Here is a 22993-nt window from a genome sequence, read left to right as displayed (position 1 = left end):
CCTCCTCTGAGCTAGTGGGAAAGTTCCTGGTTTAAAATGGGGAGCAAAAGAAAAGCCGGAAGGATTGTCTATTTCTGTAATGAAGGTCTCAGACATAGTAGATAGTGTTTAATTCTTTTACAGTAAGCCTGGAGCCTGCCTCCCACTTAATGGCAGCTGGCGGGCCTTGGCGCTCCTGAGTGACCGGGCTGACCATGAATTATTCAGGGCCTGTGGGAAGAAGGCTGTGCTATCGCATTGAGAGATCGCCAGACGCTCAGGTGCTAAGGAGGAAAAAATGACTGCACTCCTAAAATATTTCACATTTTAACATGCCAGGGCCGCACACGTTGTTCCGTGGCACTGCAGCTGGGTAATTGGGACCTGTGTTTTAAAGAGCAAGAAATAACAGCCCTTCCCCCTCAATCAATAAGTAAAATAACCTATACTCTCATGTGAGTGTGGCACATGTTGGCAGGGATTGAGTTAGGGTTTTAGTACGGCATAGCCACAGAGAGCATGTTCTCAGCCAAGTAGAGAAATGCTGTTGTTGATCCATTCAGAATGGTACTTACTGAAACTATAGCTGACTCTTACTATCACTAACCTCATTTGTTACACGGTACCACATCTTTGTATTTGCGTGTTCATGCGTGTGTGTGTGTGTGTGTGTCCGTGTCCCCGTGTGTCCGTGTGCTATTGCCTCAACTAGGTCAAAACTGCCTGCACAGAAGAAATCACTTCTTACAACCCTGTGGGTCCCTCCAATGGCCTGTGCTCTGGGTGGGGCTGAGAACACGTTGGATGGGTTGACTTTTCTTCTCTGTAGACTGGGAGCTGTGGGGCCTGTGTCTTGATAATGAGGTTTGCATCCTCCCACTCCCTTCCTGTCCCTCCTTTCCTCTCCAGGTGCCTGTGCAACCTGCTCTTTTCACCTTTCTCATTACAACCTACGTACAAGTTTCTGTTAAGTTCCTGGAAAAGGTGACATGGATAGGAATACCTGAGGGCAGGGTCCAAAGGCCTTTTTTCACAAAGGACAGATTTGTATTTCCTCTTGTCCCATGAGCTGTGCTACCAGGAAGCAGCGTCGTCCCACTGTGCCACCTGCGCCCTTGTAAAACTCTGGCCCCATGGCTCTGAATTCCTATGTGCGTCAGCCTTTTCCCTCCATGTTAGAGGTGGGAAGCAGAACCAGAAATCCTGGGCAAGAGCAGGCCTGGCCCTGGCTGCATTCCTCGGATGCTCTTTTCCTTTGAAGCACTCTACCTGTAGCGGGGGGGAGCCGTCTTGGCTCTGGCTGGTGTTACAGTCACAGGCATAGCAACACCTGTTTGCCAAAGGTGGGGCCTCCAGACTGGGGCATACTTTTGCCCACACAGGGAAGCTTTGCATGTATAGATAACAGACAATAAGAATGCAGGGATAAGGTTTGCCTGGGGTAGAAGACGCAGTAAGCTGCATTCCTTCTCCAGGACCTTGGGTGCTGGTTACTGAGTGGAACTTGACATTTTTCTCCTCAGCAGAGATGTCAGGTGCTTTGTATTCGGTTCTGCTGTGACCATATGAAACAAGAAACAGGAAAAGAATATGAATGGAAATTAGATTTGTCGCCGGTATTTCAGATTCAGCCATATAACAAGGTGATATCTTGTGTGTATAAAGAGAAAGAGAAAATCATATCCTCCAAGGAACAGAGATAGCAATTGCTGCAGATGGAAAAATACCTTTTGCCTTCCTTTTAATTTTTCTTCTCTTTAAGTTCTGAAGAATCAAATCTGATAGCCCCACCTCAAATAAACATTGGCCTTTCTAAAAACATAGGCCCTTCATAGCTTGTTTTATAGTGAGTATTATGTTGCCAACTCTGAGGTGTTACTACTTTCATGTCCATAAATTATAATTTTGAATATGCCTTGCCCAGTGCATAATGGGGCGAGATAAAGAGAAGGGAATGGGGCTTGGGAGTACTTCCCAGGTGGAGGACTGGTCCTGCCATTCCAACCTGTCCTTGTTTAAAAATCCAAAGGGGTTTTTGCTGGATTGAAGTGGGTAAAAAAGAAAAAAAAAAAATCCAAAGGGGTGAGCACTCTGGTTCCCAGCCAGAGCTCCATGGTTCCACATGAGACCTACAACACCCTCTAGATGGTAGCCTCCTTGGTGAAGAGATGGTCCAAGGTGGGGTAGAATTAGGTTTTTGGGTTTTTTTAAAAGATTTTTTTTAAATTGGGGAATTGGGGGAGGGGCGCAGACAAATGACTGTCCTTTTGTTCTTTAGTCTAGTTATGGAGGACGTTGCTTCCCTGGCCCATGTCAGTTATCAGTGCCGTTATCATTGCGCTCTTCCTGGGTGAGGCAGTTGCTCGCCAGCCATTGGATGGCCGCTCACGGCAGCTCACGAAAGCTCACACCCGCTGCCAGCCAGTCCCACTGCAGCCTAAGCCGTCGCTGGCGACTCACAGCAGCCCAACTCCAGGTTGAGCTGTTGTTCACCATCTTAGCTGTAGAGGGCGCAGCGTCACTGGCCCTCATGTAGGATCCGAACCGGGGCCCTGCTGCTCAGAGCTGGCGTCCCAAGCCAACTCCTAACCAACGCGCCACTCAGCCAGCACAAGGGGTAGAATTAGTTTTGAAATTTCTCCTATGAGGAGTTTAAAGACTACTGATCATAGCTGCTAGGATAGTGCTAGGATCTGGAAAAGCAGTTCAGAGCGGCAGAGAATTTGGCAAAACAGTTTATATGTGAAACCTCCGTTTCCTGTCCCTCCCTGTTCCCACCACTTCTTTCCCAGCTCTTGGATTGGTTTTTCAAGTCCTTGAATGTATACAAATTCCATCATATTATTAGCATGTGGCCATCCTCTCCCAGACATTTTCAATCTTGCTAATGTTTAGATGTTCAGGAAATGAACACCCTGTAGTTTACCCTTTCAAGTTTGCTGTAATGCAGGAAAAGCATCCTTTTTTTTTTTTTTTTTTTTTACTTCCCACACTACATAAAGCCTCTTGGAACAGAGGCTTAATCTCACCCCCTTAGTGTTCCCATTCACATGTTACATGCTACATCATACAGAATCTCAGTGTACTGGTCCACCAAGTATGAGAAAAGAAATCAAACCAAACTAAGCAAGACCAAACCAAGCCCATTCACAACATGAGAGAACCCTCCAAGTAATAACTTTTGTGTGAACTTAGAAGAGAATGTATCTGATCCTGACCCAAACTAAGAGGCTTGCTTGGGTTTTAGGTTTATCTTGATACCACTTATCAGGTTTTATGGTTTTTCTGAAGAGCTTAGAAACCATTAGTGAGCTGATATTATACTCTGAGTACCTAGGAGAAAGAGCACTAGACTTGATCTGTCTGGGATCCAGGTGGGGCTCTGGCATTCATCAACTGTGGGACCCTGGGCAAAGCACTGTATCTCTGAACCTCAGTTCCCTTATCTGCAAAATGGACACAATACCTACCTCACAGGATTAGTCACTTGAGAAAATGTATGCGAGAGCATTACAAAGTGCTATAATAATGTGATGGTGTTGTTATGGCCATTCAGTTTATGTAGACATTGATGATCATTGGGACGACAGTGGTCTCCCAAGAGTGGGGTGCCCATATTACTAATAAATACATTTATAACCAGAAGGGATTTTTTTTTATGACCATAGAGTCCATTCTTTTTGATTTACAGATGAGGATTGCTAGGCCTTGGGAAGGTCAGCCATGAATGCAAGTACTTAGCTTCTCGGTGGCACTGAGGAGTTGGGGTGAACCTGAGTACCTGGCTCTGGACTTGGGTCATCACACCACAGCACTTCTAATTTGTGCTGTCCTCACATAATCGCAGGGATGTGGTTGTACCTTTCAGGCATCACATGGATGGCAGATGCATGTTAACTCGGGCTTCAGTTACTTCGATCCCATGTTACTTGGCCAGTCAGTCGTGGCTGTCTTTCATCATGCTGTGGAATCTCGATGCAACTTGAAGGCAGGCACACCAACTTATCAGAGTTGGCCACGTGTGTCGATAATCCCTGGCGTGGGTGAGGGAAAGTAGGTTTTTTTAGCTTAGAAAAGATTGAGGGGATAGGCTGAAATTGCAGGGTCTATTTCTACAGAAAGCTTGGTTGACTATTGAGCATTCGGAAAACTATCTCATGCCCCTTAATGATCCTGTTCACATGCTACATGTTTTTGCCATAAGTACGAGTATATTTAGGAGCCTTCTTAGATCACTATAAATAAAACTGTGGGTAGGACCCCTAGCCTCTTGTTTATTGAGTTAGAGCTCCGCAAGCACCTCTGAATCCCTTCTTTCCTCCTCGGAGCCTCTGTCCTTTCGCTCCTGCCTCTAAAGGTAAGCGCTGCTAAGGCTGACAGCTCCACCCAAACCGTTGAGCATTTTCCCACTGGCCTTTTCCTGCTTGTGCCATCTTAGGGCGGAAACCTGTGCGCAGACATGCTCCGCTGGACCCTGCCCCAGAACCCCTTCCGCTGGTCCCATAGCTCCTATTCACTAGTTTTCTCTTTATACCTCTACCTCCTGTTCTTCTCTAACTCCCTGTTACCTCGTTTCAGCTTTTATTACGCCATTGACCTCCTATTCACACACTGGATTCCTTTTTCTCTGACTTCCAGTTCCTTGTTCTTTTTGCATTGCTCAAGTAGCTCTCTCCTCTCTTGGATTTCATTCTATATCTCCTTTGGTATCTCCACTGCTGTTTCTTCCTCCTCCCAGACCCTGGCCTTCCCCAGAGCTCTGTGCTCAGCGTCTTGCCTCTCTCCCTGGATTTAAGCCCACTAAAGTCACAAACCTCACTCTGCACAGGACTCCATTTTCAGCCTTGAGCTCTAGTTCCACATCGTTGACTGCTTCTGGACATGTTACCCCACAGTGTTGCAGGTAACTCAGATTCAGCCCATCTGAGGAAGGAAATGTTCAATCCTCTGCACCCCACAGCCAGATCTAAAAACCCAACAGTCATCTTCAGCCCTTGCCTTTGAACCTCCCACATATAATCTGTTATCAAAGTCGTGGGTTAACTCTTGCAACAGCGCATTCCTTTTTGTTCATATTGTCACACCCTGACCTGTCCTTTGACCTATACAATTGCAGTAACCACCTAAGTGACCTTGCTGCCTTCAGGTTCTACCCATTCTAACCTACCACTGCTGGGCTAATCATTCCTAGAGCCCAGCCCAGCCCCCATCCTTCTCTGGCTCAAAAGTCTGCAAAGGTCCCCAGCACCCGCAGGCTTAATTGCAAGCCTGCCTCTCATGGCTGACAGTCCCTTATGACCGACAAACAGTAGCACTCGCTGGAGTTGTTCCTGGGGCAGTCCAGTTGGTGCCTTTACTGTGTGGCCTTTACCCACACGAGGAGTTGATCCTGCCGGCCTTTCTAGGCAGAGGAAACTGTTTTCTGAACCCCCCTCCCCCCCCTCCCCACTTCCCTCCCCCCAGCTCTCATTCTCTTCTTCTAGTATTGGACTGTTTGCTTATTTGCCCAATATCCTTTGGCCAGCAACTTGCCCAATCATCTCCAAAGCACTGGGCATTGTGCCTTGCACACAGTTGGTGTCCAGTAAAGAGTGAATGTAATAAAGAATGAGTGCCTCTGGCCTGCTTTTACCACCTCTCCCCTGCTGAGTGGTCAGCATGAGGTGGTCAGATGACCCATGAGGATTGGGTCCTCTTCTTCCCTGCTGTCATCACACCAAATGGATTCCCTCTTCTCACTTTCTGCCCCTGCGGGGTTATAAACTCTTCCACAGCCTCAAAACCTATCTTTCCAATACTTGCAAGTGTTCATTCACTCTGCCTGGTTTGTAAGATTCTAAGAATACTCTTTAGGATTGAGTTTGGCTACATTAGTCCCAGCCTCTGCCTCCATCACATTGTATGTAACCTGGCTAATTAGAAAGCTTATTTCACCTACTTCCCCATACCAGAGGGAGCTGAAAGGGACCCTTTAAGAGTGCTGACTCCTGTATTCACTAAGGGGCCTACAGATGAGAAATAAAGCTTTGTAAATTGGCAAGCACTTTTGCAGTCTCATTTTCTGTGCCTACAGCTGGACACATGGAGACTTACCACTTCACCAGTATATTTAATGGTGAAGAGGGGCCTGGTAAGAAGATCTTAACAGAGAAAATTCTCCATTCTAGTCTCTGTAGCCTAGATGTGATATGTGGGGGGTGAGGTGGGGTGGGGGGGGAATGCAAGAAGAAGTGCATTTTGAACAATATACTCCTAATTTTGAATAGTATGACCATTTTTAAGGTATTTTCACATCATCCCCTCAGTGACCTTGTTAGAGGTAGACATTAACTATCCCTGTCTGACAGTGGAGGTTTAGAAAGAATCCAGGGTTTCTTCTAAGGTCGTAGGTGATTAAGAGGCTTGGCCAGCATTAGAAACTCAGGCCTTGGGAATCCAAGTCAAGTGCTCCTTCCAATACCCCACATTTTGCTGCCTTCCAGAATTGCACCAGCAATTAAAGGGCTTTAGAAAAGGCTGTACATCTTGGATAATGAGAAACATCTTAGAATTCTGGGCCTGGCTTTAGAAAGCTAAAGGTTGACACTGGGTGTATTAAAAATCCAGTGGTGTGGATGGATGGAAGGAGTGGGGGTAGTTCAGAGTTGAGCAGTTAGCCAAGACTCAGGTTTGTTTGATCTCCAGCCCTGGACAGGATGCAGTTGCTTGAATCACCAGTGCCCTGAGGACTAAAGTAAACCTGGGGTGGAGGCCACCTTTTTGGTGCAGATTGGAATCCCTCAGGAATGACATTACCTTCTTCAGTGAGGATAGCTGCAGGGCTCCATGCTAGAAACACCAAATTAGTAATTAGTTGTCTGCCTGTAGTGAGTGAGGAAAGGGGTGAAGGATAAACTAGGGTCGATTATTTTCCAAGAACTCATTTGATCACTCTTATTTTCTATGTAGAGGATTTATTTTTGGTTGAGCTTGGTGGGAGAAGCAGCTAGGAAGGAGAGTTGTAAAAATCCGAAGAAGCCAAAAGCTTAGAGGCCCCTTTTTACAAATCAGAGTATAAGATTGGAGGGTAATTTCTGTTCTCTTAATCTCCTCATTGGTTCATAAAGTCCTGCAGGTAAGGGATCCTTGTGTTTACCTGTGTACTTTTCTCCCACAATGCCCTGCAAATCGGTGCGCCCATAAATCTTGCATCTAAATACTATCCTAGGGCCAGTGTTGTCCCAGAAAAATCCCTGGTTTTACATCTCGTGACGGTAGCAGAAGTCTGTTGAGAAGAGTTTTCCAAGATCCTGAACTTAACACTTCCCCTCGCTGTGTCCCTGCAGGGTCCGGAGTGACTTTGTTTTACTTGTACACCGTGGCCTGCGCCGGCCGCCGCCGCGTGGTGGTTGGCGCCCGCGCAGTAGGGACGCCCTGCACGCCCAGGTGCGTGGTCCGCGTGGCCGCATTATCTCCGCAGACGCTAAATAGTGGATGAGCCGCCCCGAGCCTGGGACCTGCGGGACTCCTTACCCTCCCGGCTGCCTCCTTTTCAAGTGATAGTAATCGGAGACTTTTCCGTTACGTGAGGCTCTCAACAAAAGATTGTAATTCCAGCAGCTTTGTTTGGGAAGGTACCACCGCAGCGGCGGGCGCGTCCTGGGCCCGGCCCGGGGTCGGAGGCTCCGGGCGGAGGGGCGGATGGTGGGTGTGGGGGGCCGCTGGCCTGCGGCGTCCCCCGCGCCCCTCCTCGTGGTACAGCCTGCGTTTCCTCTACAATGCTGTTATGCTAATCAGGTGACATCACCGCCCAGCTCACGGCGAGTGGCTCCTGATTAAATTACAAACCGGCGGCCGAGAGGAGGTGTGTGCGCTGCTCCTGCGAGCTCCCGGGCTCGGCGACCCTGCCATGCTTAAGATTGGCTATATTTAAAAACAATTTTAAGCAGGAATCGCGCCTCCTTCCCTCGATCCTCCCGCTCTTCTTCGGTAATTAATTTCAAGCTTCTAGCCAAGGGCCACAAAAGGAAGGAAAGCAACAAGGAATTAGGTGCCTAAGTGGGAACTCCTGGCCGGGCTAAGGTGGACTCTTCTGCAGCCAGCTTCCTATCAGATCACCCTGCTGGACTTTCAGACCGGAATGGGGCTTGCCTAAGGTCCAGCCCTTTTCTCAGGGGCCGAGAGCCAAGCCGTGCGGAAGCTGCTGCGTGTTGGATGGGGGTACGAGGGGGCCGGAGCGGGATTTCCACCGTGCAGCCCGCCAGGGCGTTACGCCGGGCATAATGGAATTGCAGAGGACGTCTAGCATCTCCGGGCCGCTGTCGCCGGCTTACACGGGGCAGGTGCCTTACAACTACAACCAGCTGGAAGGGAGATTCAAGCAGCTACAAGGTAAGTCCCTCTCCGAAAGGCCGGGCCTGCCCTGGGGCCATCCCAACGGGGGTTCTGAGGCTTTATTTGGGCCATATGGTACGTGCCCCTAATAAAGACCGGCGGCCGCACGCCTGGCCCCACAGCCTCTGGTTGGCTGAGAGCACCCCATTCACTACTTAGAGACAGTTTGTGACTCTACTTCAGAAAAGTCACCGTTTGGTGTCCCTGTGGCTCTCCATTATCCTTTTGGCTCTCTTGATCGTCAGATATCTGCTACCCACGACACACACATTTTCTGCCCTTTTAGATATCTTTGCCATCTCAGTAGATCAATGTTCAGAGACCTATCAGTGTGCAAGTGTTTGATTCCCCGTGGCCTGTGCCCCCAGCCCCCAGCGCCTTACCTCCTACGGAAGCAAGCCTAAAGGTGTAAAGTGCACTGCTCTACACCCAGTCCTGTAGAACAATGGCAGAGGGGAGGAGGGAGTGGTCTTTTTGTTCCTAAGCCTTGAGTAAATTATAGTTTTGATTCTAAAGCTTAATTTTAACTCTTTTGATGTATTGTGTTGGGGGAGAGCCTTCCCATCATTTTAGTGGGCTATGTAATTTATAATGAAAACCAGTTATTGTCATTTCAGTAATGTGGGTTGGATTAGTTGGATCCATTACAGGTTTCTTGGAATCTATATTGGTCTCAAATAATTGAATGAATCCAGTATTTTAGTGCACATGTTTTTATGGAGAGCAGGGTGCTGTGCACAGCAGTGTGTGAGGTGAAGGGCCTAAAGCTTGCAGCCGGGTTGGCCCCCGAAGCCCTTGGCTGTCCCTGCCCAGCCAGCAGGCCTAGCCCACAGTGTCTCAGAGCTTCTATATGGAAAAGGACTCATAACTGAAAACAGAACTCCTTCCGATTAAAAGCCAGTAGAATCAAGTAGTAGGCTGGGAATGGCTCTAGTGCTGTGAAAAAGTAGCCTTCGCAGGCTGTGTATGTTTCTTATTTTAACTTTTTTTTGGTGCCACAAATGTGGTTCCTGTGAGGAGGAGGAAGGAAGGAAGCAGCTCAGTCCTAGAATGTTTTCGTTGGGAAGGGGGGAGGATATTTTTCATTCATAGGTTTATTTGTCTTGTGAAATAGCTGACAGTAATGACACTTTTCTGGAAAACAAGAGACAGAACAGGACATGATTTTAAACATTTGCTAGGCTGTGCTGCATTCTTTGGGCAGTTGGCTAAGAGGACGCTCCAGTCCCTCCAGGGAATGGTTTTGTGTCTTTGGTTCATTCCTCTTGAGTTCTGCAAAGGTGGGATTTGTTTTTTGGAAAGCTTGGTGGGCCAGGGCTGGTGGGAGAAAGTTGCAAGTGATAAATAGAGGAAGGGGGGTGTGTTCCTTATCTTTTTGGTCTTATGTTAAAAGCCCCACAGTTTCAGGTTCTGAGCACTCAGAGTGCACCTCTTCTTCACATGTTCCAGGCTCCCCATTTTATTGTCATATACCAAGGAGAAAGTACTCATGGGGGAATCAGAAGAAAAGGAAAACCAAGGAGAAAGTATAGACGGTGGGGGCGGGAGTGTACACATCCATAACAACAGGCTGTTATTCTGAAAGGTTTGAGGATGGTTGTAAAATGGTCACTGAAAAGGGTGGAGTTTACATACAGGAAATGTCTTAAACTGTCCTCTTTGGACAAAGTAAAATTAAAAAAAAAAAATCACCGCGTGCTCCTGATATTTTTACTCATTAACTGTTTGTCAAGGAAATCCCTTCAAAAGGAGTGGGCTTCACATGTTTGTGTGCTGATCTTTTTTTTTTTTTGGTGTGTCTTTCAGTTTAGTTCCAGATAACTTTCTTATTTCTAAATATTGTGGTTTAGAAGTTGCACAAGTTTTGTGTTGGTATTTCTATAACAGAAAACCACCCATGTTGAGGAACTGAGAAAGAGTGGATTAACTTTCAAGTAGGGTGAATCCCAGGAGAATCACAAACATTTGGGTTCGACCTTAGTAGCAAATGGAACTGATTGCATTTTAAGCAATTTTAGGAGAATTTTTCATAAAACCGTTTCCCTTCCCCACTTTCCATTCCCACTTTGGAATTTTGTTGAGTATTTGTACTTCTTCCAATCATGAACATCTTTGATAACATACAGAATCAATCTGCTGATTTATTTTTGTACATGCCTACAAAGCTGCCTTTTTTTCTCTTTTAGGTATAATCCTTCCTAGCACTTGTGCAAACTGCTTTTCTGAAATTTTTTTTAATTGCCTCTCAATATGAGCTTACTCATTTAGCATCTATGTCTGAGAGTACTGTGATTTTGTGGGAGATATTTCTGCATTTTTTGCTGGTTTCAAATATTTTCACACTGGATCCTAAAAATTTCGGGAGGGACCATGGGATGAGATTTGATGTTCTAGCTAAGTGAACTATGATGCGAAAAGAAGCCTGGTCTATTTAGATGAAATAGTTTCTAGAGATTTATGGGTAAGTAAGTAAGTGTGATTAGAAGCAAAACCTTGGTGATTTAAGGGACTGAGATGTAATGTGGTGTCTTATCACACTAATGCTCCTGGCATAAGAGAAGAGACGGGACCTTCTACTTTTGATGGCTTTAAAAATTAACCACCAACACCCAGCAGCACACACCTCACAGACACACCCTTTGCTTGCTCTCTCTGTCTCAAAAATTTCACCTGCAGAAATTAAGTTACCACCTTCCTCAGTCAGTTCATGTATCTTAAAAAGTTGGATTAGTTTTGTTTTTCTTTTAAGAGAGGAATACTGAAACAGCAAAACTCAACCTCACATATATTTAGAAAAATGTGTTTGTAGTAACAGAGAGGTTTATAATACCGTTTCTCCAGTTTCACTCCTTATAGGAAAATATTCCTGCCACTCTTCTACTCAGAAACGATTACTTGTGCCTGTTGTGTAAATTAAATTCCAGACTCCTTAGCTTGACATTCAGGACCCTCCCCCAAATGGTCCCACCCTACATACTTCCTATTCCAGCTCTTACATTCCGATCAAATCTTCCAGGTAAGCAGGCCTGCAGCTCTTCATAAAGCCCAGCTCTGGGGTTTGCCTTCATAATCTACCTTCTGCCTCAAATGTCCCACCCTTCCATTTCACATGTAGAAATCCTTCCTACAACTTTTGAAGACTGTGCTCACATTCCACTTACTCCATAAAGCTCCTTGTCTCCTCTGTTGGGGTTGGTGGGGGAAAAAAGATCTCATTGAGTGCTTACCACGTACCAGACATGTTAGTAGGAGCTTTATGCGTGGTATCTGGTTTTCATAACATACCCATGAGATTTTAAAGATGAGAAGACAGAGTCACGTAACTTGTGCAAGGTCACAGGCATTGATGGGCTCAGACTGCACATTGTTGTTCTGTCACTTTTTCTACCCCAGATTTCTAGATACTATATTTCATGTCTGGAAAAAAAAAAAAAAGACAGGGTAACATTGTGAAATGCCCACCCTAACCTGATTTCCCTTTCCTGGCTACCTGCCCCCCAGAGCACTGATTCTTTTGGCTCTGGCAGTGGGGTTGTAATGAAGACAGGATCTAGTTGAATTAGTTAAAAAGCATCAAAACGAACTTTTACTGCCTTCTTTGCAGCCTAACACCGGCATCCAGGACCCGGTATTTCTGGAGAAGGTGCTTTCTCTGTGTTCTGGCTCAGTGACTTTATTCCACTGTCCAGGAAGAATTATGGAATAATCTGCCTTCATTGGGACACAGAGAGAAACTGAAGAGTTTTAGGTCATGGGAATACATAAGCGCTCTCAAGTTTATTACATGCTATCTCCGAGTTGCCTTGTTGAATTTCTTCTTCTTTTTTAATTTCATAACTGTTGGAGAAAGACTATTGCTGGTTTTATACCTGCAGATCATGAAGAAAATTTACTCTTCAGTTTATAAGAACTTTTTAGTTACCTACATGTTTGTTTGTCTTGCTTAATTTCTGAAACCTGGGTTTACTCCTGTTTGTCAGGAAGAAAATTTTAAGTTCTCAAATATAAAGTAATATTCTTCAGATATTTCCAGTTATGACAGTGGAAAGAGTTGGGGACAAATGATATTCCTGTTTTCGTTTGGGGAAAACAAGATTTATAGGAACATTTTTGAGTTTAATGAAAGCATATAAAAGGTTGGCTTTTTGGTCTGGATACCTGCCAGTCCTGTGGCACTATAGTTTGTTTTTTGTTTTTTTTTGCTAAGCCCAGATAACCTTGTGGGATAAGGATAAGTCACCAATTTAAAAACAAAACCCCTTCTTTTACCAGTTTACCAGAGTTTCAGCTCAAAATTTAGAAATTCCTAACAGATTTGTGAATAGAATCCTTTTTGAATGATGTAATAATAGTAATTATTAATGTGTACAGCATTTAATATGTATCATTTTGCTTAATTAACTAAATAAGATTATTTAAAGTGCCCAGTCATGGGATCTAGTACTTAGTAGATTCTAAATAAATGCATTTCCTTAGCACTAATAATAATCCTGTTGGGTAGATATTCTCTTAAACTTTTTATAAAGAAACGGATCATTGGTTTACGAGCAGCCGGTATGAAGCTATCGTTCCAAAATCCAGGTTTCCTGACTCCAAAGTTGATGCTCTTCCTGTAGGACCACAGAGCATGGGGTTAGGTATGAGCCTGGAAAATTAATGAACCCAGAACTGCTCGGATTGCTGGACATGTAGTGCTCTCAGTTTTTGGTGGTCTAGGAACACTGACAGCCAAGGGAATACCCAGTCTTTCAGCTTAAATCCAGTGGCTGACTGGACCGTGATTATTAGCAGGACTCTTGGAGGCCAGCTAGAAGTAGAGGAAGGTGATGGCTAACTCCCTCTGAGGAAAAGATACCACTTTTTAGAGGGTAGTGAAACAATGGGGCTATAACCTTTCTGACTGCTGAGGAAGCTTTCTGGATAACTGTTCCCTGCCTTGGACCTGGGGAGGGGTCTGGTCACAGCCCCATTGCCTCTTCCTCTGTTTTAGTCTCTGTGGTTTCCTAGAGCGCCGCCCCCCCCCCTGCAGCTGCCCGGCCTCTCTAAAGCCGGGCCCTGATAAGAGCTCTCCTTCCTGCCAAAATTTTTGGGATTTGACTCCAGCCAGCCTCCCCGTCTCCCGCTCCTGCTACTCCTTAATTGACAGTGTTTGCGATCCCCCAAACCTACCCTGCCCTTTTCTGGCCTTGAGACACTTCTGGCTTCCTCCACCAGGAACCATTTCTTGTGTCAGGATCATTCTTTTGAGGTTTAGTTCAGATGCCACTTCATTCTAAGTATTCCCAGAGGGAGGGGAGGTCAGAATCCCTGCCTTTAAGATTTCAGCACTTGGTCATTCTGTGATTTTCACAAACGGATTTTGGTGACAGTTGGAGTATTTGCCTCTGTTTCCCCTACATTTGACAAAGTCTGGGAGCATAAAGACATAACTGGTCTTACATATAGCATAGCAGTCACTAAGTCTTTGTTAAAGAGTAAATAAATGAAGTTAATATTAGGGACTACTTTACTGCACTGGTTCTACAAGTAAGGTCCCCGGATCAGCAGTATCAGCATGGCCTGGGAACTTGCTAGAAATGCAAATTCTCAGGCCCAACTTCCGACCTACTAAATCAGAAACTCTCTGGGGTAGGGCCCAGCAATACGTGTTTTTATCTAGTCTGCTTGGTGTCTGTGATGCACACTGAAGTTTGAGAATCACTTCCTAATTGGATCGTTTGTACAGTCTTTGCAATTGATGGTGGTAGTGGGGGCGTGGGGGTGAGGGCCGCACGGGAAGGAACAGAATGCATGAATTGCTCCCAAATAGGAGCAGGTACTGTATCTGATTTCTTACTGAAGAATGAGGAGTTGTAACAAAGTGTGTTTTAGAACAAAATTGTGTAATGGAAAGGGCGTTTAACTAGTCAAGGATGGGCTCTATCTTGCTAAATCAAAGAAGCCCACGTCTGCCAAATGGGGTCAGTTAGTTATCTGTCCCAGTTCCCCCACTGAGCTGGTGTGAAGACCAATCTAGAAAGAGATGTGAGTTTAGGAAAGATAAAGATAATGGTATGTATAGGTTCTGAGGACAGTTCAGTAAGGCATCTGGTTTAGTTCCATTTAGATTCTTAATACAGAATCTGTTGGATTTAACCTTACAAACAAGAATCCCAGCAACTTGGCTTCTGGAAGGGTGTCACCGGCTATGCCCCTCTCCTGGATATCTGAAGCTCTGGGCTGCTTTCCTTATCTGAATACCTGTAAGCTTTACCTTGCAGGCTTGTGTTGAATAGCAAATGCCAGAATCTGTATGAAGTTTCTATGAAAACGTCCATGTGCTATTAAAAAGATAAAGTATGGTTGTTTCTATAATCATTTATTTTAAAGAAAACTTCTACCTATAGATGAACTTTAAGAACTTCAGTATTGTACAACAGTTCAAATATGGACTTCGGGGTTTGTTTCCCTCTCTTGGAGAAGGACACAAATAGTGACAGAGCTTCAAGTTTTCAGTTTGATGATAGGGTCACAGCCATACCACCTGTTCATACTGGAGTTACTCTTGTGCACATGATGAAAATGAGCCAGGTAGATCACAGCCACTTTTAGATCTCAGTGCCATTTCTCCCTCTAGCCTGACAAGTTATTAACTCTCAGGCCCCAGCTGTGTAAAACTAATGACAGGAAATAAATGTTAGGGACATTGCAAATTTCTTTTTTTTTTTTTTACCTCAGTATTCTTTGCTGGATTGACTTACAGATTTGGCAGTTAAACCATTTCATGGGTGCAAAGGGCTTGCCATTTAAAGGACAAGAGTTGGTCACTAATCTAGGCCGCTTTAGAGCAAGAAGAATACGAAGAAATAAAACTGATTTTAAAAAGAGGGCTTGCACTCAGCACTGCCCTAGCTTCACTGATCCCACTCCTCTAAGCCTTCAGGGCTAGGCCGCCAGCGCTGTCTCCTCATGGGGCTCAAGATACTGCTTACGCCATGCTGTGAACTTCTGGTGTGTGTTGGGTAAAAAAAAGACAGGGGGAGGGGGGGAGTTGCATTTTTGTTTGTTTATTAACAAATATTTATTGATTACCTGCTTTTTGATGAGCAACTGTCCTCTTGCTAGGAAATGTGTTTCATCTATGTTGGAGATGCTGGCTGAGCTGACCGAATAGACGTAAGTGCAGAAATAAACTTGTTCCAGGTGAGGGACTCAAGGAGGGAACCAGGAGGTGAGGGACTTGGGAGTTTGAGCAGGTTCAGGGTGGCCAGAGTTTAGAATGCAGAGCATGCAAGTGCTGATGGGAGGTTGATTGACAAACACTAGAGGATTCATGGATCTCTAAATCAGGTTAAGGAATTTGGAAGTAAGTCAGGCACTGGGGAGGCTACTGAAGGATTTTAAATAGGAGAATGCCTTGTTCTGACTTAAAAAAAAAGAGTAGCTGGTCTGACTCCTGAGTATGATGATTGTTTTAGAGAGTAATGGTCAGAGAGGAGGCAAGAGACCAGTTAGGAGACTTGTTGTATTTGCAGGGTGAGGCACTTAGAAACAACAACAGCCTCCTGGAAATTTTGAACTGCAGGGTGCTTAGAACCTTGTTACTACTCATTGTGGCCTGTAGATGACCTGGGAGTTTGTTAGACATGCAGAATCTCAGGCCCACCCCAGATCTACTGAGTCAGAACTTCATTTTCATGAGATCCCCAAGTGGTTTGTGTGCACATTCAAGTTGAAGAAGTGCTGCCTTGCAAGTAATCTCTGCTGGCTTCTCCTACTCCTGTGAGCAGAGAGGCAAATAGTCCCAGAAAGGCTATGACCTTTTCTGAGGTTCAGATTTATAGGTTTTATATAAAGTCTGCATTAAAGGTAGAGGAGTTTTGTGGGGTTTTATTTCCTTTTAAGTAAACTGGATCATTTTTACTAATTATAAAAATAATCTCGTGTCCAAATGTATAGTAGTTAATTAAAGAAAGTTTAGTATTGCCCTTGGTGATTACAGGGCTTTAAATCATGGTTGGTTAATTCCTAGCTTTGTAAGTCTTTGTAGAATTTGGCTGGGATGTTCCTGTCTGCTAATCCTGCAGTTCTAGAAGTTTGTGAGGTTAAAAAAAATACAGCTGCTTTTTCTTTTGCCCATTTGGGTATTAGTGGACAATGACAGAAATACTCTGGACCAGTTTTCCCTAAACTGTTTCAGAATTTCATCATGGCGTCCTGGGAAGTAGAGGGCTATTAAATCCATACCTGCTTTGACTTCAACCGTTTACATACATTTAAGCTATTTTTTAAAGGCAAAAATAGCGCCTCCCCCCATGTTCCATCTGAGTAAAATTATGCTGTATTAAATGAAGGTTGCTGTTCTTGCAGTTGGTTAGACTTCAGTTTCACATATACCCAGTTTACTTAGCACCTTCAAGGTTTGGTGTTGAAGGTCGATTTGAAACACATTAAATACCTATTATTTAGTAAGTGCTCATCCTATGAGTCTGCAGGTGAAGCTTTAAAATTACTGGGTATTGATTCGGTAGGGGGGAAAAGCACCAGCTGAAACTTATTGGCTGGAAGTTTTTGCCCCTTAGAAGAAGAAAGAAAAGGAGGGAAATAAGTGGCTTCCGTACTTGACTGGCACCACTCCAGAACCTTCAGAACTTAATGAAAGTAGTAGTAATCAGAGGTGACTCAGATGATGTTCTTTCAAAAGCAGGGTTGAAGGTCATTAATGCACAAAGCTAAATTTCTAGCTGTTCTTTGTATTTCTCCAAAATCCTTTTTATATATTATTTCACAGCCATACTATGACACCGTCAAAAGAAATAAAAAATGAAGTAGTTTATGTCAGATCCTGCAATCCCGGCAAATTTTAACTTTCTGATAGTTCTTTTCTATTTACATATACAATTTAACACAATTATAAGCATTGTATAGATTCAGTTTTATCTTGGCATCTTGTTAGTTTTTTTTTGTTTTTTTTTTAGCTGAGCCATCCTGCCACCTGTTGGCAGCTCAGCTCGGGCCAGGGCTCGAACCGCTTGTTCGTATTTTTTACTTAACATTGTATCATAAATTTTACATGTGGCTATTTCTGTGACTCGTGCCAAATATTGCCAAACTGCTTTCAAAATCAGGGCAATTTATTTACTAATCTGAGCTTTTTTCCTCATCTGTGGGATGAGGGGAATACAAATTCTATGTAGTAAGATTGTTATATAAATAAGTGAGATTCTCTGTGTAAACTGTGTTTGGCACAGTACCTGCTGCAGAGTGGGCCATCAGTGATCAGTAACAACCATTATTATTACAGGTCTTGGTTAAATGACAAAGCAAGGCCCTGTAGAGAGTCTTTTCAACTTGAGTTTAGTGTCTCAACCTCCACCCCACCCATGAAACCTGTTCTGGGTGTGGTTTCCTTCAGTAGGTTAGAAGAGTGGTTAGCTTGCCTGAAAATGCACCCAACTGAAACACAGCCCCCTTTTATGCTCTCCTTTAGAAAGTACACAAGGTTGACTGCAGTCGCTTGAGTCTGGTGACTTTTGATGTAGATTGAAGGTCACAATGGTGGTGCCTCTCCAAGTTCATAAAAAGCCTCTGGAGCAGTTACTGCTGAAGCCAGAGCACCCAGCCTTTTGTCAGAACTATGTAGCCAAACTAATATTAACCGCCCCCCATAGATTGTTGAATGCCTCTACTGTGTTTGCTTTTGAAAGGCCTTTCTTAGCCTTTCTCTCTCCCCCAACCTTGTTTTGGAGAGGCACAGGACATTTAAGTAGCAAATCCAGTAATCACTGTAGAATGGAGACACAGGCTAGCCTATATTTGGTTTCACAAAGGCCTTGTGAAAGATCTGGCCTTAAAGTCCCTTTTTAATGCTGAAATGATGTAAGTGGAAAGTTAATTTGAGGATCACTGAGGCACACTTTATTCATGAAGAATGCGAGCAAAACAAAAAGTCTGGAGGCTCTGTTCTTCTCTGGTGGCAAGGAAATTACATTATTTGGGTGAATTTTACCACCCCCCTCACCCCCTACTGGGAGTGCAATTGTGATGGAATTTTGGAGTGAGAGCTGTCTCTTTAAACACTGATTAGTTGCACGAGGGAGGGACAGAGATTCCTGAAATCCTTATACAAACCGTAGATATTATTTTGGTGACATTGACATGCAAATAAATGGTGGCTATTCTTGGAACGTGGCCTTAGCATTTTGTATTAGTTTTTTTGTTTGTTTATTTTGTGTGTTTTTTGTGTTTTGTTTTTTTTTTTAGAAACTTTGGAAGTCTATTTTAAAGTGTAAAGTATATGGAGTCTTTGAAAGTCAGCTTCGTCTGTTTGAACAGTTAAATGCCAGTGAGTTTCTGTAGATTGCTAGCTTGAATGTATAGTAGTTGAGAAGTGAATCCAAGTCTAGTGCAAAGTGGGTTTCTGGTGCTTGAAAACAGTGCCTTGATTTCTATTGAAGGAGACATTTATTCCTACAGAGGTTTAAACAACTTGCTATAAAAATTCAGGCTTGCAGTGGTAGAGGGAGATATGCATTATCTGCGAACAACTGTCAAGCAGCTGAAATCCCAGCTGCACAGTCTGTGGTGGAGGGGGGGGGGGGGTGCTCAGAACCTGGTGGTGGCAGCAGTGGTGAGGAGGGCTGCTGAGGGCTGTTGGAGACCGCGTTCAGTGCTAGGACATTTTATCTCATTTCAGAAACACATGGGCTGTGGATTCACATAAGCCAGCATTCAAATCCTGGCTCCCCCAGTGACCTCAGTGAGCCCCATGTTCTTCATCTGTTAAAAACTGGGAAGAATAAATAGTCCTTGGGGTGGTTGTGCAGTATGATTTAGTATGTTCTTATAATAGGGTGACCAGCTAATCCTGGTTTGCCAGAGACTTTCCCAGTTTTAGCATTGGATGGTCCGTGTCCGGGGAGTTTCCCTGGGTCCCAGACAGGCTGGACGGTGGGTCACCCTAATTATGCATGTAAGTGCCTATTACTATTACTGTGTATGGAGGACAGTGTGTGTGCATGTGTTTGTTTATCCCTGTAGTCCTTCTGAGTGCTTGGTGCATAAGTAAATGTTTCATAAATAAAGGAATGAGTGAATGAGTAAAATAATGTAGGCAGTAATGCATATATAGTTGTTTTAAAGCGAGCTAGTTGATCTTCCTCCCTGTTGCCTCTTCTCCCCTGAGAAAAGAGGTGGCCTCAGCAGCTACGTAATAATGTGCTGAATGAAAGAATGAATCACACGATAATGAATTTGACTCTATGATGTGACTAAACTGTAACTTCAAGAAGGGCTTATCTGGGTCTGTCTACTTTTTTGATAAAATGAAATTTTGATAGGATACTAGGGACCTCCCTTATATAGTCCCAGAACTCTGCAGGGTGCTGGGGAATTTATTTAATTTTGGTGGGGAGGAGGAGAGGGAAGCCTACAGGGACTCAAGTACTTGGAGAGATAGAAACATTCCTCTAGAAATTAATTAGGCTTCAGGTTGTCTCTTCTGTTTGGGGTTTTTTTTCTTTTTCCTTTGTGTGAACTGAGGCAAAGAGTAGTTGGACCAGGAGAAAGTTTAAGGGCTACACTAATGTCATCTAGTTACCTAGCAAAAGAGGTAAAAGGGTACCCCATGAAACTGAGATCCGTTCTTCTAGGTGTGGTAGCCATTCAAAGTTTATGCTGTGTGACTGTAAAATGAATGTGACTTTTCCATCTGCGACTATGCCTTTGCTCACAGTGATATAGCATGAGTAATGCTTTTCCAGAAGCCAGGCAGTTAATAAATTCTCTGAGCAAATAGAGGCAGGGCCTCAGAAATTTGCATACCAGATTAATGTGCAAGCTTGGCCTTCTAAACAGAAGAAATATTTACGCGAAAAGTAATTTTGGCCCAGTAACTACTTCCCAGCTCTCAGTGCCTCCCAATCCCCAACCCACCTTAAAAAAAAGAATCTTTGGTTTTCCTCTGTAAATATATATGACTTCAGTTTTCAGATGGGAGGTTATTTTTACTTGAAACACGAGGAAGCAATTTTTAAAAGTGATACTAGTTGAGCAGTGGGCTTGACTGTAGTCCAGCTTGGCTAGGAGTTCTTGGCTATAGAAGCACATACTATACAGCCTTTATCAGGGAGGTAAATTCCGATGGCTTTTGGGGAAGAGTGGATGTGAGGGAAGGACACTAGAGCAGCGACCTGCTGGGCTGGGCTGGGGCTCTGGAGCCGGCTGCCTTTATGCATCTTTGGCACCAGTGGGCTGGGAGTCAGATGGGAGGGTGGACCCAGATCCACAGTTGCATTACCTCATTGCACGCTCAGAAGAATGCTAGAGATAGGCACAGACAGTATCTCTGTTTACAGATGAGGAAACCAAGGCTTGGAGAGATGAAGTAAGTAACTTGCTCAATGTCATGCAGCTAGTAAGAGGTGGGCCTGGCAGTCACACCCAGCTGTGTGTTCACAGCGCCCTACTCCATGCTGCCTTGTCAGAGATAGTTATCTTCCCCGGAGGACCTAGGTGTGGATGGGTGTGGAGGGAGCGGTTGGACCATGGACTAACTGCAGCCTACGCAGCTTCTTGAGAAGCAGCTTCCTCAGCTGTAGCTGCTCAGAAAGCATCCTCCCCTCTGGGCTTAGGATATATGATGTGGTTTCCTTCCTCCTGCATCTGGAGGTCAGCTCTTCTCTCCCAGAGTCAGAAAGCCCTTTGGTTGTTGATAATCTGTGTGCTGGAGTCACCTTGTACTCTCCCTGTGTTCAGGACAGGGCATGCTTGTGTCCTCGCGAGGTGAGCCCGTGGCGCTGTGAGGGACTGACTGATCAGTGCAATTGGTTCAGAGTCAGAGTTCGTGCCCTTTCCACCACACTGCTCATGAGTCCGCTGATGCCTGTGATATAAAACTTTAACCACAAGCTGCTTTCTTTTGCACTGAATGTGACTTTAAAAAAAAAGTTTTTGTGGGCTTTCTGGCAGGAGGTGCAGGATGTATTATTTATCTATCTGCACATGGGTAGATTGTATTGATTTAATTTCATTTTAAATTTCGCTTAAAACAAGTATTTAATCATTCTTATTAGGGATTCAGCCAAATTTACAGGTGTTGAAAAGTGTCGCACTTAACCTAGCAACAAATTGAATACACAGCTTAAAAATGGAAGGCTCGCCTGTCAGGTTTCTCAGATATCACTTTGTGACCAAACTTGCTATTGATGAGTAAATCATTCAGTTATATAGTCTACGCATTTGCTTATCAAGGGGCGCATTTGCTTATCAAGGGGCGTACCATGGCTGGGATGGGTAATGCTTCTGCATATCTTGTCGGACAGAGCTGACATCCACCCACAGGTGGATACAGTGTTTCTTTGGTAAGTGCAGTTAGGATATTTATTAGCGAGGAGGACAGTGAGCCAGGTAATGGTGTAAATTCAAGTGATACAGAGTCTTGGTGTATTGGGACCCCTTTGAACATAGCTGTAGACTTACGACTAGGTAGGCCCACAGCTGGTACTGGGGGAGCTCTGGATTTTGAGTTGTTAGAGATGAAATACCTGCAGCCAGAGATCTCTCGTGATGCAAAGATGGCGGTGACTCAGTGTCGCCCAGACTGCTTGACGGCTCCACCTCAATATATCAAGGATTCGTGTGAATCTGTCCATAAACCTCTCAACCAAAAGGAGAGGGAAAATGTGTTTACGTACATTTGGATAGCTGGGTCCCAACATGCCTCTGCTTAGGCAGTCATGAAAACCTTGCCTTTCTTTCTTTCTCCTGGGTGAGACAGGAATTAACCTGTAGCACAAAAGAAACATGTTTGGGTGGGTGTATAGAGCAGCTTCCAGAACCTGGTTCAGTTTAGGTTATGGCAGCAGAGTTAGAGGGCAAGGTGGGCGATGGTCTGTGTTTCATTCCCATTACCCAGATCTGCATCTCCTTTCTGCTGCTGCCGCCTTGCTCAACTAATGACTTAAAGCTAGAACATGATGGGAGCCATGCCTAGGCCTGGGAAGATAGCTGTTGGCTCTAGTTGTTGCTTCGATTTCGTTTTGGGGCTGGGGATGGGATATGACCAGAGGGAGCCAGGAAACCGTGAGGCATGTTGGAGGAATGGCTAGGCATCTGCTTAGGATATGATGTACATGTGTCCCTTCCATTTCAGTTATTAATGCTTGTTGTTATTAGTTGGGATTTTTGCCTCCTTTTGTTAGCCAGCATCCAGCTCACATGGCACTGGGTACAGGGAATCAGGTGTGCAGCAGCTGATGTTGGTGAAATGACCTTGCACAAGTGACTTGCATCTCATTGCTCTGAAATGTTAGAAAGGGTTGCTATTTCATCATCTGATACAGATTTGAAAGCCCCTGCAAATCAATTAGTAGTACTACTGGTAGTACCAGTAATGAGTAGTACTTTCATTTCACTGAATGCTTCTTCAAGGCTCTCTGCTGTGGAGATGCCCACTGCTAGGAAAAAATGTAGGCTTCTGTGTTCTCTGGGCTCACAGAATCAGTCTTGGCGGGAAACTTACCGTATTTGCCGGCGTATAAGACGACCCCCTAACATTTCCACTCAAAATACAGAGTTTGTTATATACTTGCCGTATAAGACTACCCCCTCTTCCGCACACCTTCCACACACCAAATAAAAGGTAAAACAATATCAGATTTGA

The 22993-nt window shown here is 44.5% G+C and overlaps 1 protein-coding gene across 5 annotated transcripts in view; it reads left to right on the top strand.

Moving 5' to 3' along the window:
• SPTBN1 (spectrin beta, non-erythrocytic 1) overlaps nt 1-22993 on the top strand; it is a 202584-nt gene that overhangs the window by 75829 nt on the left and 103762 nt on the right. For 3 of the 5 annotated variants that reach the window (XM_019662089.1, XM_019662094.1, XM_019662093.1), the window contains exon 1: nt 8146-8349. The exons of the other annotated variants lie outside the window; for them this stretch is intronic. In XM_019662089.1, coding sequence (XP_019517634.1) covers nt 8241-8349 — 109 coding nt within the window. In that variant the 5' untranslated portion in view covers nt 8146-8240. Of the gene's footprint in view, nt 1-8145; nt 8350-22993 lie in introns of those variants that run through there. 5 annotated transcript variants of the gene reach the window in all.

Source organism: Hipposideros armiger, unplaced genomic scaffold (assembly GCF_001890085.2).
Source record: "Hipposideros armiger isolate ML-2016 unplaced genomic scaffold, ASM189008v1 scaffold_366, whole genome shotgun sequence".
Lineage (NCBI taxonomy): Eukaryota > Metazoa > Chordata > Mammalia > Chiroptera > Hipposideridae > Hipposideros > Hipposideros armiger.
The sequence above is the reverse complement of the archived record's forward strand: the minus strand, read 5'-3'. Positions and strand labels throughout refer to the sequence as shown.